The following is a 25,710-nucleotide window of genomic DNA, read 5'->3' on the forward strand; positions in this document are numbered from 1 at the left end:
ATTTCTTGTTTCGTCGTAATGTTAATGAACGGAAAATTGACGCAAAGCATTCAAATTGTTTTCAAATTTATCTTTCTGTTTATTTTGATTTATTTTTGATTTCCGTTTGTTCTTTATTCGTTGTTTAATAAGGTATAATAATTAATTTCTCTATAAAAGGTATTTTTATTTATTCAAATTGATTCAATTCAATTCAATTTATTGAAAAGACGTTTATCCGAGATTTCGGATATTCACGTCGAATAAAAAGTTACAAAAATTAATTTTAAAATTTACAATTAATGTGTGTGTTGCCTTGGTATAGATAAATGTATTTATTCAAATTAAAAAAAACTTCAATTATAATTTTGGTTCTGTTTTCGTTCTGTTTATCTCGTTCGTTCGTTTTATCAACGCTTCACAGTTCTTGATGATGGATTATTAAAATTAATCTTTTTAAACTTTTTATTCGACGTAAATATCCGAAATCTCGGATAAGCGTCTTTTCAATAATTGAATTGAATTGAATTGAAGAATAATAATTTCTTGTTTCGTCGTAATGTTAATGAACGGAAAATTGACGCAAAGCATTCGAATTGTTTTCAAATTTATCTTTCTGTTTATTTTTGGTTTCCGTTTGTTCTTTATTCGTTGTTTAATAAGGTATAATAATTTATTTATAAAAAGGTATTTTTATTCATTCTAATTATAAAAAAACTTAAATTATGATTGCTAATTTGTTTTCGTTATGTTTATCTCGTTCGTTCGTTTTATCTTCACATCACAGTTCTTGATGGATTGTGAAGAACGAAGAATTGGAAGAAGTTATGGTGCTTTTTGGACTGATTTTGTTATCATCCTCTTGAAAAAGAAAAGAATTTGGTACAATAGATGGTTTGTTAATCGAAAGAGATATTTTCGAATTCGCATCATCGACCAATATCTTCTGTGCCAAAGATAATCTTCGAAATATCCATTATCAATTGAAAATAAATAAATAATAATCCATTATCAATTGAAAATAAATAAATAATAATCCATTATCAATTGAAAATAAATAAATAATAATCCATTATCAATTGAAAATATATAAGAATCGGTGGAAACAATTCAAAAATTAATTTGAATTGCTTAAAAAATAAACATTATATATTTCGTAAAAACTTTTTCTTGTTTTTTATGCAACTTTTCCGAAAACTTCCCAAAATCTCAACTTTTTGTGATCGACACAGGCCTACTTGGCTGTGGCGGTCGATGAAAAACCATTCGAGCTGAGGCACAGCAAAAACATAGGAACTTTTTTTCTGCAGACGGCCTCAACACAATTTATGCTGGCCGCCTCAGCGGCAATTGCGCTCGTGTAATGGGACCTACACACACACAAACCTTCAAGCACTTTAAAATTTCAACCAATTTTCTGTGATTGATTCGTTGGAAAATTTTCAGTTTTGTTTTCTCATAAATCTGTTCGATAAGAAAGGGGTAGTTACTGATGCAGCAACTGATGATGATAGATTGGATATGAATAGATAGATAAATTCTTAGGAAAATTTCTCGGAAACTTTTTTTTCATGTCATTTTTGAAATGTTCCATTTTTGTTGTTGTTGTTTGATACCGGAACGGAAAAGCGAAATCTAATTTCCGTCCATAAACAAACTTGAAAATCAACCGAAATATAGAATATTGTCAATATCCGATCAGTTTCAATGATAATTCTTTGTGATTATTCATTTTTCCTATTAAATTTCTCAGTTTTTTTTCCCAAAAAATTTCTCTTGGATTATCATCATCATGATCATAATCATTCAATCTCGAATGTGTTAATCGAACCATTAATAATGATTAAGCCAAGTTTTTTTATTTGAAAAAAAGAAAATATGTAAAATAGAAATTCATAGCTTTAAAAAAATGGTTTAAAAGTGCGTGAATGGTTTTCATTGCCTTGGATGATGAATTTTAAATTTATTTTTTTTTCTTTTTCAATTAAAATTCATTTTCATCATTTTCAATTTCACATTATAACCAAGGATTCTGCCCGGAATTCTGGTATTTGCGTGTTTGGGCACATGGGAACAAAAACCAAAAAAAAAAAAAAAAATTCAGATAAGTGACTGTGTGAGGGGGAAAATGAATGAATGAATGGATTCAATAGGGAAATAATTGAACCGGAAAAAAATTTGAAATTATTTAAAATTGATAAATTTTTAAAAAAAAATGAATTGACTATATCGACAAAACTGTGGCGATAAAGTTGATGATGATGGCGAAATAGTTGATTGTTGATTTTATAGCTAAAATCCCAATGACTAACCACATTCAAAGCCAGTTTTGTTTTCATTTTCTAAAATTAAATTCTGTTTTCCCATGAAGAAAAACCGAATAAAATACATTGACGACATTTCAAACGAAAAGATTTTTTGTATGTAAATTTTTTATCGTTGTTGTTGTTGTTGCATTGAACCTGAAAAATGATCGTTTTTCCGGGTTACAGAATTCTTATCAAGGAAAAAATTCTTTAAAACTTTAAATAGGAAACATTATTTCTGGTTAAACACTGACATTTGTTTGTTTGTTTGTCTGTATTTTCTTGATCTTGGCTCTTAGCAATGTTTATTCCGGGGTTAAAAAATGGCACACAAAATGAATTCATGATTTTTGAAACAAAAACTTTTGAAAAACAAAAACAAAAATGTCGTCGAACAAAACTAAAACAGAAAAGTTTTCCACTGAAAACAAGGGGATGAAATTGAAGAAAATATTTCGGAAACAAAAAACAAAAACGGAAAACACAAATCACGGTAACGTCATTTCTGTACGGGTTTTATTAGTTTTTCGCCCATCTAATTCAATTGAAAAACAAATTTTTTTTTTTGACAATATCACTGTGTTTATGCCAATGGTTTTGTCGAAAGAATCATTTATTTCCGATCAAAAAATTTATAAATCTTCACAGACAAAAGCGACGAAGAAGGAAAAAAATCGTTGTTGTTGTTGTTGTTATGTTCACTTAGTTTTTTTTTTATTCATCAGAATTTTTTTTTTCAAACAAGAATCTTTGGTGTATGTCGGAGTGTTAAATATATACACAAAAAACAATTTACAAATAAGCAAAAAGCGTTTATATAAAAAAAAAATCTTTTCTTTTGCTTTTACCGGATATTTTCATCGACATCATCATCATCATCGACAACAACATCAACAGTGATGATGTTCACCATGTTCATATACATACATTTTTTCTGTATGTTTTTTTGTTGTTCATCTTCTTTCTTCTTCATTCATTCATTCTCTATCTTTCATCTATTTTTTCATTCATTCATTCTGTCATCATCAATGTTTTGTTGTTGTTGTTGTTGTTGTTGATGGTAATGATTTCTGTTGTTGTTGTTCATCGTAGTTGTTGTTGTCGTCGTCGATGTTGTTTGTTGTTGATGATGCATAATATTTACATATTTTCATTCATGAAAATTCTGTTCATTTTTTTCTGTCTGTGTGTGTGTGTGATGTTCGGTTTGTTCAATCTTTTTCCATTCTTCTCATTATTATATGGCTATGATATGAGCATCATTGGATTCTTTGATTCGTTTTTTCATGATGATCAATCTTTAGAATCAAACAGAATATTCTGGATTCAACAACAACGAGATTTCGATGAATCAGATCAATGAAAGAATAATGATGACTTGAAATTTTTGGATTTTTTGGAATGGACAATTCAGATTCGTACGGAATGAATCATTAAAATCATTTTATAAAAAACAATTTGTAGTTAAAAATAACCAGGCAGAGATTCTTAGAAGTTAAAAAATGTTTTTTTAAGGAATTTTTCTGATTAATCGCAGATGATATTCATGTTTTTCCTCACTCACTACAGTTGATAATAATCATTAATAAGATTTTTTCTTTGTTTTTTTTTTTGATAACTTTGGTTCTGAAAAATTATGAACGAGAAAAAAAAATCATATTCATCAAATGTTATACAATATCTCAAATTACATCTGCAAAAAACGAAAAACAAGAAAATCATTTTATTCATTGAAATCTCAATGAATGACTGAATCACTGAATCACTGAATCACTGACTGAATGGCATTTATATGCTCTAGATGTGAGTGACATACACACACAAGAATTCAATTATCATCATCATCACCATCATCATTAAAGAAACAGAATCAGAATCATAAAGTATGAATTTCATATTTTTTATTTCAAAGTTTTTTTTTCATTATTATTAATAATAAGAATATTCTCATTATATTTTGTGCTGTTGTGCTTGATCATCATCATCATATCTTTTTTTTTGGCAAAATTATTATTCAAAATTCAACTTTCTCAATTCTTACTTTCTCTCTGCCGAAATATTCTAAGATTCATGATGAACAAAAAATGAAAATATGCAAATTTAACCGGTCGAATTTTCATTTCATTCATTCATTCATTTTTTGGCACTTCTTTGAATCATGGTAATAATCATCATCTTGATGATCATCATTTCTAAAGTTAGCCTAGGTTTTATTTTTTGCATATTTTTTACTTTCCAATTGAAGATCCTCTACTTGTTTTAGTGAATTGAATTGAATGAATGAAAATGAAAATGATGATGCTCATAATCATAACCATAATCATAATCATCAGTAGCGAATGGGGAAATGAATGAAATGAATAATTTTAATTTATATTCGGTTATTATTTTTTCTCGCCATATTTTTTTTTTTTTTTTTGGCGACAAGAGAATTATAGCAAAGACAGACAACAACCATAACCATAATAGATCGTGGAAGCAACATATTTTTTTGCTAGCAAACAGAATTGATGTTTCTTTTTTTCGACCAGATTTTTTCACTTTTTTTTTGAATTCGAATGATCAATTCATCAACCAGGAGAGAGAGAGAGAGAGAGATATTGAATATATTTTGTCAACGTAATAATTATATATGATTTTTGATTTCGATAAATGTCATCATCGTATAAAGTTGTTGTTGTTGTTTGGTAAAGATATGAAAATTTACCACTGGAAAATTGATGGTTGACATAAAAAAAAACCATCAGGAAAATTCACTTTGATTTGTCGTTGATCTTGCAACGGAAAAAAAACAAAAATCTCGTTAAAAAATCATATGAATATTGTTTGTGTATGTGTGTGTGTGTGAAACGTAAATGCTATGAATGAATGAATGAATGAATGTGGAAATAAAGTGTTTTGAAAAGAAAAAAGCCAAGCAGAAAAAGAAATCAAGCATCAATTTGAAACAACAACAACAACAACAGAAACAATCATGGATGATCAATTCTTGTCTCGTTATTCATTCTTTTTCTTTCTGCTTATTTTCTGCCTTTTAGCTAAAAAAAATAAAATTCCTATCATCAATTTAAGCTTCGTCAGTTTGGCTGCTTGATCATCATCATCATTGATGCTTAAAAGAATGAGAGAAATGAAAAACCTTCAAGGCATGCGGCCAAATCGATTGATCTGATATTGAAAAAATAATAATAATAATTTTTTCTGTAGCCGAATGAATTTAAGGAGAAAAACAACAACCAAAAAAATCCAAAGCCAATTTATTCAAAGATCAATCGTTTCAATTTCTTTTTGCGCATCCAATTTGTTTGGTCAATTTCAGCTATATTTTGTAACGAGATAAAACAAGCACCAAAAAGAGAAATTGACAGCTAAATGAATTGAATTAATTTAGCTGTTTTTTTTGTTGTATTGTTTTCTAGCCAAAGGCCAAGTGAAAATAAATAAATAAATTCTTTCATCTTTAAGTATTTCTTATTTGGTTCAAGAATTTTTCTTTGGGTGAAATTCTTACTTTATCTGATCAATCAAAGAATAATAAAAAAGCGCACAAAAATATTTCTGAAATGGCAAGAAAAACAAGATTCTGTTGTTGTTTTTGTTTCTCGAAAATGGAAAATAATCTTGTTCAAATGGGGGAATGCAGTTTTGGCATCTTTTTGCTTTTCTTTCCTGTTGTTGTTGTTGTTATCATTTTCACCGGAATAAAGATTATTTTCTTGTCCATATTCTGACCATTATTATCATGGCATGGATAACAGAACAGGTATGATGTTTACAGAAAGTTTACAGCAACAGTAATGTTTCCGGGGAAAAATAAAATTCTGTTATCAATGTAGATATTTAAAAAAGGAAAGAATTTTCTCATTTCATAAATTTAATGTGAAAAAAATTAGATGAATGTTATTCTTTCAACTAAACAATGGAAAAAACCGAGAAATATTCCAGAAACTTTTTTTCAAAAAAAAAAATTCCGGAAAAAAAATGATATCCAATATAAAACGTGATGTAATTTTCGAATATTATTATTATTATTGAGATCGATGATTATCATCATCGTTTGATGACCCTTACCAAGAAAAAACATTATCATCATTATATGATGATGATGATCATCAGTAAATAAAAAAAGAATTGGCGAAAAAAAACACTTTCCCTCTCTCTCGGGTGTAAAATTCAAAATCGAAATTCGAAAATCATCATCATGATCATAAACACAATGATCAATGCAATTTACAAGAAACGAAAACATTATTATCATCATCATCATCATCGTAAAACATTAAATCATAGAAAACATCATCATCATCTCTCTATTTACAATTCTGAACAAAACAACGAAATTGGAGCTGTAAATGATCATCATGATGATGATAGTTTTATTGGGAGAAAATTCTTCTTTTATTTCATTTCTTTGGAAATTTCTTTTTGAATCGATTTAAATATAGCAGGTATTTTGTTTGGTTGGTTGAGAGGCAAGAGAGTTGTTTAAATGTCATTACACAATCGATGATCACAATCGATAGTGATGATGATTTGAAGTTTTTATTTCCCCCATCTCTCTACTAAATTATCATTTTCATGAAAATAACAACAACAACCGAAACAGAAAAATAAAACGATTGCGTTACCGGATAAGTAATAAAATTATCAAAGCTTTTTTCTTTTTTCTTTTTTTGACCAGCCAGAATTGTAAGAAACAGATCGATCGATTTTGTAGATCGATAAATGATGTTTTGGTAAGTAGGGTTTGGATTGGATATTATGCGTAATGATGTTTAAATGCTGGTGAAAGAAGAAAAAGCAAAATTGCAATTTTCAAAGTAAAGAAAATACAGAAAAGTTTCCTATTTAATTTGTCATTTGAATAAAAAAAATGGTTATTCAATTATTCATTTCCTGAATATCGGGTAAGGTTTCTCTTTTTCATCAATAATTTAGCGTTTTTAACTATAATGTCAACATTATCCATTAAAAAACTTTTTAAAATTTCAAAAATTTTTAAAAACATTGTATCATCACTTCTATGAATCATTCATGAATGTTTCAACCAAAGAATGACGGTATTCAAAAATGATTTTTCAACATTTTTTTTTTTGCCCGGCTAATTGATAACCAAGATGGTTTTGGTTAATTGTTAAATTGTTATCCATTTCTTCAACAAAAAAAAAGTTAATTGATTTTTGTCGTATCGATTTTTGATGATTATTTTTTTTTAACACCGGGTTGTTTATCGAACGACAACGATCGACGACGAAAAACATCCAAAAAAAAAAACAATTAATTTAAATGCGAGGGAGAGAGAGAGAAAGAGAGAAACGTGACATTTACAAACACAAACAAACAAGAAAATCTTGTCATTAATTAACACCATACACTCCAAAACACCAACGCCAATATCCATAAGTGTTTCGAATTGGTGGAAAATTGACAATAGAATATGTCAATAGACAAAGTCAACAACGAAAAGAAAAGGAATTTCAAATTAATTATAATCAATTTTCGAATGGAAAAAAAATTTCGGAAACTTTTTTTTTCTCGAAAACTTTTCCAAATAAATTCCCGAAAACTATTCTGAACAGCAAAAAAAAAATCGATATTTCGGTATTCAAAACAGCAAAAAATCCATTTTCATTTTCAATATTCATCGCAACAACAACAACAACAAAACTAATACAATCTCAATGCTGTTACAAAATGTGGATCCATATTTGATTCAAAATATGGATGGATGGATGGATAAATGGATCAAATCAATCGAAATGGAACAGAAAAAAGAAACTACACTACACTTTTTTCATTATTATAATGAAAAAACATTGAACGAAAAAACAAAACAAAACAAAACAAAACAAGCGAAACAAATAGTGTACAATAACGCCAATTTACCTAATTTACGAAAAAAACTATTGTCACATACTTTACACAAACACATACACACTATTACTAAAGTGTAAATAGTGTTATTATCACAAAATTTGAACTTTTTCTTTTCGTTATCGGTTATCGTTGTTGTTGTTGTTATTGTTATTGTTGTCGTCATCATCATCATTATTACCGATATTCACGCTTAAACCAAACGCGAAAATTTATCGATTTCATCACATCATCATCATCATCATCATCGTCAAAAAGAAAATACTATAATCATTATGGTGGGATTCTGATTCTGTAAAGAACTTTCTTTATTCTTCTTTCGTTTTCACATTCAGTTCGATCGATCCGATTTCGATTCAAAAAAAAAAAAAAATTTCTTATTTTCCAAAAACGAACATCTAATTCCTGGAATTAGCTTTACAATTGAAAAACGTGTTTTTCGCAATGAATACTGTAGCAGAAGTAAAAGAATTAAGAAGAAATTCATTCAGTACAGCTCTTTCAAGTATAGATTATCAATTCAAATGTTGTCATCGAAAACAAGAATTGTTTACAACAACAGTAACAACAACATTTTCTCTTTTCTTTTCTTTTCATTTTTGTCAATCACAAAAATAAGGTCATAGAACTTGACAATTCTGTTGTTGTTGTTTGGTTGTTTGGGTAGCTAGATTCTCATCTCTTTTTTTTTTGTTGTTGTTGAAGAATTTATCTATCAGAAACCAGAAAAGAGTTGAATTTGTAGTTTTATTCTGGTTTTCTTCTCGGCAACAACAACAACAACAATTTATCATCAAAATCATTGTTGTTGTTGTTGGTGAATAAATTCTTTCAAATTTTTCTTTTTTCAATAATGTCATATTATCCATGTATCCTAAATGTATAGAATATTCTGTCATCATCCGTTTTTTCCCCCCAAGAAAACAACAACAACCATCAATTTCTCATTCAATTTTTTTTTTGCATACAAAATTCCTGTTGGATATCACCATATGATGATGATGATGATGATGATGATGATGAAGACATTCTTGCATCACAATCCAAATACACACACAGAGGAAAGAGAGAAAGTTTATACTGCAACCAAACAACAACAACAACAAAAGTTTTAAAACCCAAAACAACAACAACAAAAGAAAAGAAAAGAAATGATGTATATTTTCATTTGCGACATGTTTGGAAATAAATGAATTTTTCGTTGTTGTTGTTGTTGTTTTCACCATGGATCCATAAATGGAAATATCACATCAAACATTACATCACAGAATTCAATAATGAAAGAATTGGTGGTGTGGGGGATGTCACACACATACACTTAACAAGAATGACATAATGCAGAATCGAAGAATATAATAATAACAAAGAAAAAACATGTAAAATAAGAATTAAATTATTCTTGACATTCAAGAATGAAGAAAGCCAAGAAAAAACTGTCCATCATGATGATGATTGTTTTGTTGTTTCGTTGTTGTTTCGTTTTTTATTCATTGAAAATTCGTTTTTCACCCATAACCAACCACAAATTTTTTGATTTGTTTTTTTTTGTGTTTTAAAAATCTGAAATGACATATTATGTATGTAAATTCATTTATCATTGGGATTTTATAGAATCCGGAAAAGACCAGAGAAAACAACAGAATCTTGACAGAATTCAAATTCAAAGTGTATGTGTGTTTGGAACCTAAACACCAACAGCAACCATCGACAAACGATTGACCTTTTCCATGGAAAAAGTTTTTCATAAAAAAAAATTTGGGGTAATTATTCAATGCCAGCAACAACAACAACGAGAAAAACAAAAAAAAAATCAAATGACCCAGCAAGAAGTGAAGAAAAAAATCTAACTCCGAAAAAACATTACCGAAGAAAACAAGAAACAACAACAACAAAAACATGGTAAATCAAATCAAAATCAAGAATCAAGAAAACAAGATGTAAGTAATAATAATATATTTCTCATTTCATTCTGTATGGAATTCCTAGTGGATTGTTTTTCTTCCTTTCACTTTCTTATTGCACCCAATGAAAAAGAAAAACATTAATGTTACATTTTCAAAGTGTGTGTTCTTTGTATGTGTTTTTCACTCTCTCTCTCGCTCATTCACTTACTGTCAATCTTATGTTCATATATTATGCACAACCAAACGAAAAACGAAAGGCAAAAATGAAACAAGAATCAACGATGTAACCTGATTTTTTGCCGTTTCCAACGTCTATGTGTGGCTAAGTGGATCGCCTTTTTTTTAATAAAGATTCTGGAATATGAATAAGAGAATTCTGCATATGTTCTATTTCCACACACACACACACCGAAATCGATCAAAATCTTTGAATGTTATGGAAATTTTCCTCGTTCATTTTTTAGGGCCATCATTATTATTATTTTAATCAAAATAGGAAGAAAAAGAATGGATTCCCTTTTTGCTGGATGGTTATTTTGTCTGTTTGTCTAAATTGAGAAATTGTCATTGAAAATTTCAATTTTCAGTGATTTGGAAATTGAAAATTGAATTTTCTTCTTTTCTTTTTTGGCAGAATTTCACCTTTTTTCCAATCACAAAAAGTGGAAAAGAATAATTTGGTTATTTTCCTTTCTCGGTAAATCCTGGCAAAACTTCTTTTTTTTTCTGTGATTCATATTTCTGGTACAATAAAAACAACAACAACAAACCTCTTTTTTTTTACTCGAATCAAAATTGAAGAATCCAATTTGAAGATTTTGATGTTCAATTTTTTTTACCACCCCCCAAAAAACGGTTGATAATCTAAAAGAATTTATTTTTTTCTTTCTATTTGATCGATAGGTAAGGAAACAGGGAAAGAAAGAAAGAGAAAAAGAGAAAAATAAGAAAATTTTCATTCAATTCAAATTTTGATTTGATTTTTTCTTCTGAATTTTGTTGTTGTTGTTTTTTTCGGGTAAAAAAACCATAAGGTTGTTCCTATCCATCATTTTTTTACAATTGAAAGATTTACAGGATTTTTTTTTCAATCAAAAACACAGTTCTGCCTTCCACTTGAACCAATTGCCAAATCAAATTCCCATCGGTTTTGTTTCTCTAAGATGTGTGTTTTTTCTCTTGTTGGATTTTTTTTGATTGAAATTAAAATTGACAAATTTTGTTTTTGTAAATCGAAAAATTGCTGAATTCAATCAAAAATTAGGGCATTTTTGGTCGGTATGACAGTATTTTCAGGTAAATTTTGATTTCCCGGGATCAAATATCAAACAATCAATGAATAATGATAATTTCCGTTTATCAAAAATAATAATTTTCAAACACCCGAAATACGCATAAACATTTAATGAATATTTCCGCATTTGAGCATTATTCATTTTAATATGATGAAAACGATGATAAAGAATATTTATTCTCCGATCCAAAACAACAACAACAACAACAAATTATTGTCTTGCAACCGACAGAATATTCTGTGTGTAAAAAAGAACAAAAATATGGAATTTTCCACCGAAAAAAAAACATTATTCATTTTTTTATGGAATTCTACACATGCGGAAACGGAAAGAATTCAAAACATTCATTTTACTATATAGTGTCCAAATTTGGTAATCATTAATTAATTGAAGAAATGGACAAAATACGTTGATGAAAATCCCAAATATAAATATTGTATCAAGAAAATCTTTTTTTTCATCATTATCAATGTTTATTCTATTCTATTCTTCTAATCGAAGAGAAAGATTCGGTAAACTTTTCCCAAAGAAAATCCATTTATTGTTTGTCTGTGTGTATATCGACGAATGTGTAACACAAAAAATTCATTTAGGTACGTTTTATATAGGAATCTTTTTTTCGGGAAAAAAATTAATTGATTATCGACAAGACCAAAATCATTTTTATTTACTACCAAAAAATTCAGTGTGTAATATACAACAATGCAAACAACAAACATTAACCAGAATCTGAATCTCATATCATCATTATTATTTTCATTGAAAAAGCAAAGAATTTTATTTTATTTTTTGGAAATTTTAAATCAAATCAAATCAAACATTGTTTTTTGAATTTCATTCATTTTTAATAATAAAAAACATTTGAATGTGTTTTTCAATTTGGTTATTATTCCAGAAATTCAGTAAACAAACGAAAAAAAAACATTATTTATTTATTGTGGTCCAGGTGGACGTTGTTCAACACTTGGATCGGCTGGTCCTGGTGGTGGTTGTTGTTCATCAATATCCATTGCAGCATCTCTACTTACAGATGGTGGCTGTGTTGTAGCCGATTGTGTTGAACGGCCACGTTTTTCTGCATCAGTTAATGGTGATAAAAATTGTTCCACTTTTTCATCTTCAAATATACGAAATGGAAAATCTTTACCAACAATACCTACACTAACATTTTGTGATGTTAATTGTGTATCATTTGGTAAACATTCACGTAATGCAAGTAAACCATGTTTAACTAATTCATCACGTTGACAATCATTAAATTTATCCATATGTTTTTCCAAATAAGTACGAGCCGATTGTGAACGTGAACCAATTGCCATTGATTTACAATCAAAATAATTTGCCGATGGACATGTTTGATAAATATGTGGACCAGTTTTATCATAACCACCAACAATTAAACCAACACCATATGGACGACGATCATAACGTTGTGTACAGGTTTGCATTTTTAAACCCATATCGGTCATTAAACGATTCAATAATAATGGTTGTTCATGTGTAAAACGTTCATTAAGACATTCATTACGCATATAACGTGTTAATATACGACCATCAGCAGTAAGACCAGCAATAGCAACACCAATATGATCATCAACTTGAATCAATTTTTTCTGATACGATGATAATTCATGTGATGTACGTTTCAATGCGACCAATATAGCAAATTCACGATTTTTCAAACCAATTGCTGTTGATCCTTGTTTAACAGCTTCCATAGCATATTCAACCTGATGTAATCGGCCTTGTGGTGACCATGTTGTAACATCATTATCATATTGATTACGAAACATTTTTTTCTTTGTTTTTTTTATTGTTTTTGGTTTCAGTTTATCAGATCGATGATAACAAATTGATTGAATGAATGAATGAATGACAACAGTTTAATTAAACAAAGAAAATCGGGACAAAATTCTGGAACAAGAAAGAGAGAGAGAGAAAGAAAGAAACAAAATCAAAAAACAAAAAACCGGCAAGAAAAATCCAAATTCACAAAACACACAGAATGAACAAACACTCAAAAAACACATCAGCTGAATCAGCGTGACAATGCAGAAAAAATTTTTGAGTGAATGCGCCGCTGTCAAAAAAAAGAAAACCGTTCATAAACACTAGTACAGATTGAATTCGAAAAAAAAAATTATATAGACACACAATCAGCGCAAAAGCCAAAAATTCATTCGAAAAATTCAATAAAATCTGGTCTTTTCTCATTTGGGTTTTTTCTGATGAAAAAAAAATAATTCAAAAAGCCGAGGACAATTCTTTTCCACGAGAATAATGATGATAATGATGATGATGATTATAATGGAGAAATTAATTTTTGTTTGAACAAAAAAAAAAAATAACTTTTTCATCATCATTTCAATGAAATGATGATGATGAGATTCATTTTTGTTTTCCCGACTGTTTTAATTGCAAACAGGGATCGAGCCAAAGAAAACTTTCCAAAAATCCGGAAATTTTATTGAAAAGAAAATTTTCTTTAAAAAAAAAATTCTCCGAATCTTTTCCCAATTAATAATTTATGGATCGAAAAGAAAAATTCCACCGTTCAGGATTTAAAGGGGTTAAAATATTGAACTAAATTTTTTTTTGTTCATCGGAAAAATAATTAAGTTTTCCAATGAGAACAGTAAGGTAATTATTGCGAAAATGAAAAAGTTTATCGGGTTTTTTCTGTTGAAAAAGAATTTCGATGACAGTGTGAAAAACAATACAAACCATCAATAAGATAAGAAAAGATTATTAACACCGACAAACAAACAAGAAAAAAAAAAGTTTTTTCCTACTTCAAATCTAATAATAATCTCAGCAAACAAACAAACAAACAACAAATTGACACATATCAAATGTTAATCTCTCTCTCTCTCTCTCTCTCTCTCTCTCTCTATCTTTTTTTTTCTTCTATTTTAAAGACAAATTTTTTTTCCCGAAAAACGGAAAACGAAAATTTCGTTTCTTTTTTTCGGTTATTCGATTGATATATTCGGTCATATCGATTTTCGTTTGTGCAGTTTTTTTTACTTCTGTTTGTTTGTTGATTAATCCATCGATACACGATGTGTGTGTGTATAATAAATGTCACACTGTCAATAATAATGTTTTTTTTCGTTCGTTCGTTTCTGTTTCTGTTTCTGGATCTTAATTTCAACCCGGGTATGAAAGCAAAGAAAAATAAAAACCCCGAATAGTTTTGGAAAATTCCAAAAATAGAAGAACGTTCTGGTTTCATTTTTTCCCCACATTCACTATTCGTTCAATAATGATGATGATGATGATGAAAACAATAACACCCCCTCCCCCAGAAAAATGTATATTCCATGGGGGGAGAATGGATGGTTAAAAAGAAAATAAATGTAGAAAAAAATTCTTTGCCAACAAGGAATTAACAACAACAACAACAACGATGACGACGAAGATGTTGATACATGATTGTTAAACGATGAAAACGATGAAAACGACATATTTCAACGAAAACGAAAAATTGATCTTGGATTTGATTCTGTATTTGTAGTTTCAATCGAAGGGGAAAAGTTTCTGATTCTCGCTGTGTGTGTATGTATGTTTACTTTTCGTTTTATTATTTTGTTTCGATTGGGGGGGATATCAGTGTGTGAACCACTTAATCATCCATAGTAAAGAGAAAAAATTCCTGTTAAAATCTAAGAAAGATAGAAAATGTTTGGAATGATATTTCGTATGTTTAGTTTTTTTTGGGGAAAAGAATTTTGCCAGATCAACACATATTTTGCTGTTTGGTTTGTCTACCAATGAATAAGGGGAAAAAAAAGTTTATAGAAATAGAGAAAATTTATGGAAATTTTTTTGCCGGGAAATTTTTCTTAAATAACAATTCAATTAATCATCATATCAAGAAGATCAGATCATATCATCGAATGAAATTAATCGAATTTATTCAATTGATTGATTTATACACAGTGCATTTGGTCAACTATACTACAGTTTGTTGTTTGTTTGTTTGTTGAAAACGAAAATCAATGATGACAACTTCTGGCTATCTTCAGGGTTAATCGTATTAGTAAATGTCAAAATATCCAACAAAAAAAAGAAAAGAAATGGCAATAAAACATTCTTGCTTGTCCTCGGGATCATTTACATTTTTATTCCCATTGAAAGCTGAATGGACTTTTCGATTTTTCGTTTCTTATTTTATTTAGATTACATTTCAAAAGATTGCCTTGTTTCCTGTCATCAAATATGGATGTTTATCATCATTGTTATTCGAATTGGATCATCCGGAACAAGACAAAATCAAGAGAAATAAGACTTGAATCGAATCAAATTGAATGGAATGATCGATTGATTGATTGAAATTGGGATCAAATGATGGATACAATGTTAAAAACGACGACAACAACAACAACAACAAAAATTCTTGCATGTAACGTTTATTGAATCGGTTGAAAAGATTTAGATTTATTTAACCCACTCTCCACTTATTTAACCTATTTTCTGCACACACAGGATGGAGAAAAAAATTCCAAATTGTAAACTAAATTGAAAACTGAATAAAAGAACTGAAAACAAATTATACCAATTAATGTAAATAATCTAATTAAGAATTTTGTAACAACAAACAGCAAGCAAAAGACCATCGAGCAAAAGAAAGAGAAACAAACCAACGAATGGATTTCCATTGAAAAAACTAAATAACAAACAACAACAACAACAAGAGAAAAAAGTGAAGAGAAAGAGAATAACAAAAATTTTCAATCAACCGGATAATGAATCTTGAACAATAACAACAACAACAACGACAAAAACGTTTGAGATTGAAATTAGTGAATTGAAGAATTTCTCATTTCATAGATTTTTCATCATCATCATCATCATCATTGGTTGGTTGTTTAGTTAAAAAAACATTACATTCCGCAAAGAGAGAGAGAGAGAGAGAGAGAGACAATTATTCCGATTTCGAATTGGTAAAAATAAAATAAAATAAAAATTCCGAATTCAAAATGAAAATAAAATTTGGAAAATTCTTTTCCAAATTACAATACTGAAATGATGAATATATTTTTTTCCGAATCTTCTTTATTGTCGTTCTTGTTGTTGTTGTTGTTATGTAACAAAAAGAAGAAGAAGAAAAAAAAACATATGGGAGAATATTTCCCAGGAAACTAACAATAGAATTGCGGAGAAATAGGAAGAGAGAGAGAGAGAGAGAGAGAGAAAAACATGAATGAAACATTTCTGTGTTTCTTTTTTTTTTTTGTTTGGAAAATGAAATTTTCTTTCTTTTCTTCAATGATTTAATGATGAATATGAAATGAATGAATGAAAATTTTTCCTAAAAGTTTAAATAATATTTGTTCATTGATCTACCATCGTTTAAATTCAAAATCATCGAAAAAAAATTTCTGGAAAAAGTGTAAAAAATTTTCTGGAAATTTTTTCCAAGGAAAAAATTAAAAATTTTTTTGTTTGATCAACCTAGTTCTTGTCGATTTTGTTTGCAGAAAATTTTCATTTCAATTCAATCGATGAATGAAACGAGAAAAATGAATTTTAAAATTTTAAAATTGTTGTACATCACCCACACACACACTAACACAACTAACTGATTGAATAAATTTTCATTTTTGGTTTTCAATTTTTTCAAAAAATTATGAATTTCAATGAATTTCTTATGAATGATTTAATGAAAAAACAACCAACCAACCAACCAACCAACCAACCAACCAACCAAAGAATTGAATTTCATTTTGATTCACACAACAAACACACTTTGTTTTTTCTTTTCTTTTTTGTTTCTGGTGGGGTTTTTTTCCAAGAACAAGTGAAAAACATGAATGAAATTAATTATCGAAACAAACATGTTTTCTTGTTGAATTCTGGTAAAGGAATTGAATTCCAGTGAACAAAAAAACCAGAATCTTAATTTACATTTTTCATAATTTACATAAATTTTCTAAAATTGGTCAATACGAATCTAAGAAACAAAACATTCATCATCAATTGAATGACTATCTGCATTATCAGTTTGGCCTAAACAATCGTCATGCATTCAAAAAAAAAAAAAAAAAATTCTGTGATTCTGCTTCTGTTTCTCCATCATTATCATCATTTCCAGAAATATTACCATCATTATCTTCAATGAATCAGAATCAGAATCAGAGTGATCAATGAATAAGAATCGTGAATTTTTTTTTCAAATTTCCCTTGTGGTTTCTTATTCTTCTTCTTCTTCTCAAAGCTTCTTTTCTCCATGCTTAATTTCATATTACATATCTATTATATGGTAATGATGAAAATATTCACTAGAAACAATCATCATCATCATCATCATGTCAAAAAGAAGAAGAAAAAGATAGAAAAATGTCAATCCGTTTCTATCATAATGATTATTTATGATGATGATTTCCAATAATCATCATTATTCAAATAAATCAAATTTACATTATTTTTGTTTTCCTAGTTTTTTTTTGATTCAATCATTTTGATGTTCGCATTGGTTGGTTGATTGTTTGGTTGGAATCGATAGACAACAACGACAACAACCACCGATTGGAAGCAAAAATGTATATCTTTCAACCGATCAAACAACAGCAGAAAAAAACAAAACAGAATGATAATTCCACTGGAGAGAGAGAGAGAGAGAGAGAGAGAAGAAAAAATCAATTATCTTAATTTGAATTAAAATATCAACGATGTGTGGATTGAAATAGAAAAAAAAAGTAGCAAAACATTCATCAAAGGGAGAGAGAAAGACAGACGGGGAGAGAGAAATTAATTTCATTTGCACACAAACACACTGTTGGAATATTGAGATTCAATTTAATCATCGAAGGAAAAAAAATTGATAAAACATACAACGATTCTGGATTCTGCCACAGAAAATTCTGTATGTGTTTCTCATTTCAATTGCAATTTTTCCAATGATGATGATGATGATTACACAAAACCAGATGTACCGAACATACATCCATATTTTGCCTATTACTCAATTCTTTTTTTTTTGCACTAATCAAATAATCATCATAGTTTTTTATATTCAAATGAAACAGAGAACAAAGTGTTAACAAAAAATTGATTGTTTTTACCCACCGTTCCAAGGAAATTAAAAAAAATCATGTTTCTGGAATGAAAAAAAAGACAAACCGGAGGGGGGAAACTGAGAACCGAAAAAAAAGCCAAATTCTAATTATTCAATTAGAATGACTTTCAAAGGGTTGACTTTCCAAAAAAAAAAAAATGGGGGGAATGAATTCTCGATTCATTATTTTTTTTTTGGAGAAAATTTTTCTAAATTAACTCTGTGTGTGTGAACCGTGGAAAACTGAAAACTGAAAAACTTTTCTTCATTATCATCATCATATTCTTTCATACATTTTCATGCTCCAATTCTTCGATATTCTTCGAGATTCTTTGATATTCGTTCGTTGGTTCCGCTGCTATCGTTCATTGACTGAAACATTTTTTTTTCATTTCATTTTTCATTTTATACAATTGAAAAACGAAAGAAAAATTTATCGTCGGCGCTAACACTAGCGTACTATTGCCGGAATCGATTTGAACTCGATCGAAACACCAGAAAGTGAGTGAGAGAGTGAGAGAGAGAGAGAAAAGTTCAGTGTCAAATTAAACAATTCAATGAATGGTGGTGGTGGTGGTGGTGATTGGGGAGGGGTGGTAAACAACAAAAAAGTTTTGTTTTTACCGATTTTTTCACTAAATGTGTCATACAAGGTTGTCAAAGTTTCTACATACACACACCCCCTCTTCTATTGGTCATTGAAAATGATAAAAACAGTTTTTTCTTCTTGTTGCAATGATGATGACAACTTAATTCTATTAAGTAGCCATTTACTTGATTTGTTTAACCAACCAACCACCATCACCACACACAGAATAAAACCATCATCATCATCATCATTATTATGATCAAGACACAAGAAGAAGAAGAAATTTGTTGTTTTTTCTTCTACAAAACAAAACAAAAAACAACATGACAAAATTTGATGGTTAAAGAAAGGGGGAAAAAAAGAAAAGGAAATTCTTTCTTTCTTCATTTCGATTTGTCATGTTGTTATTCTTTCTTGGTTTGTTTTGGTTTTGGTCTGGTTGTTTCAATTGAGAAACATTAAATAAGAAAGGAAAACCGCAACCTTAAATGAAAATGTAATTAGTGATAAATGATTCTCTCTCTCTCTCTCTCTCTCTCTCTCTCTCTCTCTCTCTCTCTCTCTCTCTCTCTCTCTAACTTGTTTCTGTTTGATTAAAACAATTTTTCTTTTTCTTTTTTCTCATCAGGCAATCGGTCATAATGATAACAAAGATGCAAAAAACAAGAAAAAATCTTATTCACTGATGATGATGATGATTGAATAATCAAAACGAATTTGGACCTGACAACAACAACAACAACAAGCCAGAAGAAAAAGAAGAAAATCATATTTAATAATCATCTTTGGGCAAAACAAAAAGAAAAAAATAGAAAAAAATGAAAATCTGAATAAACAAAATGAATGGATGGATGATGGGTTTTTCCTTCCTTTTTTCTTTTTTCTTTGAATGACAAAAATTCTGTATGTTGTATTTTGCTATAGGTTGAAAATGTATGAAGAGCTTTCTACTCTAATGGACTTTTTTCTTTTTCTTCTTCTTCTTCTTTTGGCTTTGCCTGCATCGTTAACCGATTTTTTTCATCATCATCATCATCATTATCGTTGGTCCAGTTTTAGTTTTCTTGCACTACTCAACGATGAATAAAAATTTTGGATGAATGAATTTCATCAACAACAAAAAAGGATGAAAAAAAGATTCATCATCATTATCGGATTTACAAAAAAAAAAAAACAAGAAAAAAAAACGAAATGAAATTATGAAATTTTTACCCAAAAAAAAACTGATAAAATGTTGGAATCAACGAATGATTCAAGTGGCCAGCGACCAAAAAAAAAATTTTCAAAATTTAAATTTTGTAAAATCAATTTCAAATGAAAGAAATTTTCCCGAATTATCGTCGTCGTCGGTGTGGAAATAGGAAAATCATCCCGGAAATTTAAAAAAAAAATTCCACATTATAATCATAATGTTGTTTTGTTTTGTTTGAAATTCATAAAGTTAGTGAATGATGATGATTATAATTATAATCATAGGGCTCATGTTTTGTTTTTTGTAATTATCATTTATGAATAAAACTTTGATAACTTGGCTTTTTTTCTAGATTCCTGTTCATCCATAATGTCATTTCCAAATGAGAATTTAATTTTTTGGGAAAGTTTTCGAAAGTAAAAAGGAAAAAAGAGGCAATTTCTCCATGTTTCCATTTCTCAACCTGAAAATCGAATGTTTTTTCAATTATCAGATTTACTGGAAAATGGAAAACATTTTTTATTATTGTTTCAAAGCGATGAACATTAAGATTTTCTTCTTGGAAAATCGATTGAAATCTTTTTTATAATTAGAAAAGAACTGGGGGTAAAAAATTGCCAGAAATTTATGGAAAATTTCCCGAAAAAAAAATTAAATTTTATTACACTTCGTGTATCGATCATCAAAATTTGATTGATCCAAAAAAATGAAATAAAATTTTGAGAAAAAATTCTTCAAATCAATCAACGAAATGGTTACTATGTGTCATTAAGAAAATAAAAATTCCAAAATCTAAATCATCATTGACCAGAGAAATGACAAAAGATTTATCGTTTTTCATTTTATTTTTATTCCAATGAATTTCATTTGAAGAAGAAAAAACATTTTCATCAGAATTCTTCAGCAGCAGCAGTGACAAAAAAAATTTTCCTCCCCAACCATAAAGCGATGAAAATTCCAATCTAAACAAAGAAGAAATTATCAAGAATTTTTTTTGGTGGATGTAATAACCGATTAGATTTTTTATTTTCATTTTTTTTTCTCTGGTCTGTAATGGCTTCCATAAAGCCATCATCATCATCATCATCATCATCATCATTGAGAGATTGAAAAATTGAGATTGAAATGTTTTGGGAACATTTAGTGAAAAAAAAACCATATTTCTTTCGCTTTTTCTTTCTGCAACCAATTTCAAAAAGATGTTAATGGTTAAATGGGAATTTTCTTTTTTAAAAAAAGCCGATGGCTATTCCTAGTGTATTAACCATTTTTTTGGGTGTAATGAGGGGAAAGTTTCCCGGAAACGGAATTCAGGGAAATTTTCCCATTATAAATGTGCAAAAATTCTATTTTATTTCAAACAAAATATCAAAATATATAGAAAAAATGTGATGCTAATGTTTTGACGATGATGTTGGTGATGCAACTTTATCATTATTCTTTGATTCATTATCACGATGACCATCATCATCCATTCTCAACGTTTCAGTTAATTGTTCCAGGATTTTTTCATGAAAATTTTTTCGTATTGTTAAACGACAATCATTGAATGAATGTAATTCATCTAAAAATTTTTGAAAACCACATTCAAATCGATTACATAAACGTGTACAAAATGTTGCCTGTTCAGTACGTTGTCGTTGAATATTGTTGTTGCTATTGTTGTTTAGTGAATTCTTGATTCACAGTATGTGAAAAAGTGAGAAAAGAAATTTAAAAAAAGTTTTTCAAAAATTATTTTTCTGGAAAATTTCCATTACTTTACCATTGGGTAACTTCTCTGTCGACAATAAATCGGAAATTTGAAAATAAATAAAAATAAAAATGAAATCAAACAAGTCAAGAAAAAGTTTCAATCTAAGAAATCTTTTGAAAAGATTGTTTCCTGAAATTTTTCTGTTTGGTTTTCTTTTCAAATTTTGATTATTTTGTTACAATGTTTTCTTTGTTGTTGGACTTTGAAAACACTTTGAAAATAATAATTGAATTAACTGAACTGAACTGAACAGAAAAATCAAAAAAAAAAAATTTCATTTGTCAAAATGAACAAATTTTTCTAATTGAATTTGTTGATTTTTTTTGTTCAAACAAACCAGAAAGATGTTCACAACTTTTGACCAAAAAAAAAAAATATTTTGGTTATTAAATGAATAGATTGATACTTTTCGGGAAAATTTCTTTCCGGAAAATTTCCTGCATTTTCATTTTTTTCTGGATTAACATCTATCACATTATTTGAATGGAATTATTGCCAATCGATTTTTTTGGCCATGATGACAAATGATGACAGTCAATGTTGTTGTTGTTGTTTTTCCTGACTTTCCACATGGCAAAAGCAAAAAACAACAGCGACCAAAACTCGCCAAACAGAATCGAATGATAATAATCGAAAGAAATTGATAAGAAAAGAAATTGTTTCTGCATTTGTTATCCAGAAACAACAACAACAACAAGAGAGAAAGTTTACACCAAGCGGAAATATTCCCGAAACGATCGAATGATTTTTTATTGTTATTGTTGTTGTTGTTGTTGTTGTTGTTCGGAATCAAATTTTATTCTTAACAAAATCATAACAACAACAACAACAACAATCGACAATAATCGACAATCGAAAATTATTATTATTATTTTTGTTGTTGAGTTAAAATAGCAAAAAACAAAAACAAAAACTCTATAGTCACACAAATGATGATGATAATTTATTGTAAACACACAAACAGAGAGAGATGTTGAAATAGGAAAAAAAACTAAAATCCGGATTGTGTGTGCGTGAATCGACCAAATGAAAAATTGAATGACATTTTTCATTAACTCTGAGGGGGTAATGCAAAAAGAAATGAAGAAAAAAAACAAAAGAAAAGTAAAGAAATTTCCAAAGAAATTTCGTGCCTTGTAATACGTTTTTTGTTTGGTTGATTCTGGTATTTCTTTGGTTAGTTTTTTTTCCTTCAAAATCTGTGTGTGTGTTTACATGTAAACACACACACAGAATTTGTATCACCAGAGAATATTTCAATGTTTGCTTGCAAACAAACAAACAAACAAAACTTTGTTGTAACATTGTCATCATGATGATGATGATATGGAGGAAAAAAATTATCAAAATTGGACAAACCAGAACCCAAAAAACAAAACGATAAAGAAGAATTAAATTGAATTGAAAATAATTTTTTGTATTTGTTTTTTCATTTCAGTAAGAATTTCTGAAGATTCTGTTTTTGTTAAAAAACAGAATGTGTTTACAATAAGAATTCTTGTTTGGTTTAAAACTTTTTTTCGGAAAGATTTTGATCAAAAAAATAAATATTATAAAACTTTTCATGTGATTGAAACTCAAGTCAAGGAATGGTAGGAAAAAAAACAAAACAATTTGAGAATCCGATTGATTGTGTGTGTGTTGGAAAATGTGGAAAATTTCCGATAAATTTCATTCGGAATTAGAAACCAAAAAGAAAATATATAACCAGTGTGCGAGAGTAAGAAAAGGCAAATAATATTCAAAGCGTTGTTGTTTTCGTTGTTTAAAATTCACCAACAGATTCAAATTGGAAAAAATGGTAAATAGAAAACAAAAACAAAAACTAGAAAGAAAAAACTTATTAGATTTTAAATCACGAAATATTCTCTTTTTTTTTTTTTGGTAATTTTTTCAGCTTTTTTAGCATCGATTTCATTGTTGTTGTCGTCGTCATGCACGATCTCCATATAGAATGTTTGTGTCGTTGTTTTCGCTAGTAAAACAAGCGAGCAAATACAATTTTGCGGATAGATTTTTCTTCATTTTTGGTTGATACCAAGGCATCCCCCCACCGAAAACATTTCATTTTCTCCTTTTATCTAGGATTTGTTTGAATGTTTTTTCCTGTTTCTTTACATTTGGATTTCAATATTCCTTTTTTTGTTTTGTTTTCTTTGGCTTTCGAAAGTTGCAAAATTGTAAAATCAAAAAACTTTTTTTTTCAAACAAAAATTCATTTCAAATTCATTGAAATTAATGAATAACGGAAAATATATTTTTTTCCTGATTCTTTTGGATTATTATTATTATTAAAATTATTGGAATTTTATTTTGGAAAAAAATACATTTGGGAAATATTTCCATACAAGATTTATGGCCAATATTTGTGGATAAATAAATAAATAAAAGATATGACTTTTGACTTAAGTAAAAATGAAAATCTTTTTGGCTATTTCATTTGGCTATTTTTAAAGCTTCAAATGGCTGGAAAGTGTGTGCGAAAAACAAAATTTCGATTACAAATTGACTTATTAAACAAGGGGAAAGAGGAAAGAATTTTTCGAAAAACCAAAATAAAACAAGAAAAAAATGTTCATTATTGTGATGACACAGACAAACAATAGCGTAATAACCATGATGGAATTTCTTTCCCGTAAATTTTCTCCAACTATTGTTAGATGATGATAGTGGTGGTGGTGGTGGTGGTTGTGAACATCCCAAAAGTATTTTTTATTTATTTATTTATTTATTTCATTCTGTTTTGGTTTTTGTTTTATTCGTTAGTCAATGTTTTACAATGGTAATAAAATTTATTGCCTTGTTTTTTTTTCTCTGTTTTTTTCTCTGGTAATTCTTATTTCCTTGATTTGATATTTGTTGGTTTGTTGGTTTGCTGTTTGTTTGTCGGTTATCACATAATAATAATAACCAGAAACCAGAAACAGAAAAAAATAATGGCCTTATGATCCGTGGATTCTTTTTTGGATTCTCTCTCTCTCTCTCTCTCTCTCTCTCTCTCTCTCTCTCTCTCTTGGGTGATTTTATTTTTTTTCATCAACTTTTTGGTTATATTTCATAAATCTGTAATAACAGATAATGGAAAATTTTTTTGTTTGTTTGAATTTGAATTTAAATTTTTCCATTTCTTGGAAATTTTATTCCAGGATTTTATACGATTTAACCAATTTTTTATACGATGAAAGTTTATCAAGTTTTTCGCCATCAACAAACGACAAAAAATCAATACATTTTTTATCATTAATCATTCATTTCATCATCACTGATGAAAATTATATTATTCAAAAAAGAACGAGTTTAAAATTAAAATTCCTGGAAAATTTCCCACAAACCAACCATCCATTTGTGTCCCCTGTGTGTTTACATGAACAGAAAAATGACAACAACAAGCGACCAAAAATCATTTGGAATAAATTAAAATGAATTTACATGTTTTACATACAAACAAACCAACACACATTTTGTGATTATCATTTATTGAAAATGAAACATACGTTGATTTATTTCCGAAAAGATGAAAAGTAAAAGTAAAAAACTCTGTTTTTACAAATCAAAAACAACCGAATATTATTAAGAGAATTGGTCAGGAATTGAAAAAAAGGAGGGAGGTAGAAAAAACATTAAAATCAAATTAAATAAAATAGTGTAGCGAGCTGTTGGTCAACAGGAGAAGATTGATTGCATCAATATCTTATTTTTGGTACAAGGAAACAAAAAATGGGAAAACATTTCTGGGAAAACTGGAAACATTCAAA

General features: G+C 28.6%; 2 protein-coding genes across 5 annotated transcripts in view; both read right to left on the reverse strand.

Annotated features, from left to right (window-relative positions):
- LOC113793643 (uncharacterized) overlaps positions 1-25,710 on the reverse strand; it is a 60,246-nt gene that overhangs the window by 32,030 nt on the left and 2,506 nt on the right. For 2 of the 4 annotated variants that reach the window (XM_075824978.1, XM_075824975.1), the window contains exon 2: positions 10,834-10,951. The exons of 1 other annotated variant lie outside the window; for it this stretch is intronic. The gene's annotated coding sequence lies outside the window, so the exon portion shown is untranslated. The remainder of the gene's footprint in view (positions 1-10,833; positions 10,952-25,710) is intronic. One more of the 4 variants, XM_075824977.1, reaches the window with a different exon arrangement.
- LOC113793631 (proteasome subunit alpha type-1-like) lies at positions 12,106-13,396 on the reverse strand. Its single transcript, XM_027343685.2, has one exon. It carries the CDS (start codon positions 13,149-13,151, stop codon positions 12,291-12,293), a length of 861 nt encoding a protein of 286 aa, XP_027199486.2. The 5' UTR covers positions 13,152-13,396; the 3' UTR covers positions 12,106-12,290.

Source organism: Dermatophagoides pteronyssinus, unplaced genomic scaffold (assembly GCF_027571235.1).
Source record: "Dermatophagoides pteronyssinus isolate colony J.1.1.1.1 unplaced genomic scaffold, Derpt_VIB-CSIC_2022.12 sq0003, whole genome shotgun sequence".
Taxonomy (NCBI): domain Eukaryota; kingdom Metazoa; phylum Arthropoda; class Arachnida; order Sarcoptiformes; family Pyroglyphidae; genus Dermatophagoides; species Dermatophagoides pteronyssinus.

Coding starts and splice junctions, on each gene's coding strand:
- LOC113793631 (XM_027343685.2), bottom strand. CDS start 13,151: ATGTTTCGTAATCAATATGATAATGATGTTACAACATGGTCACCACAA.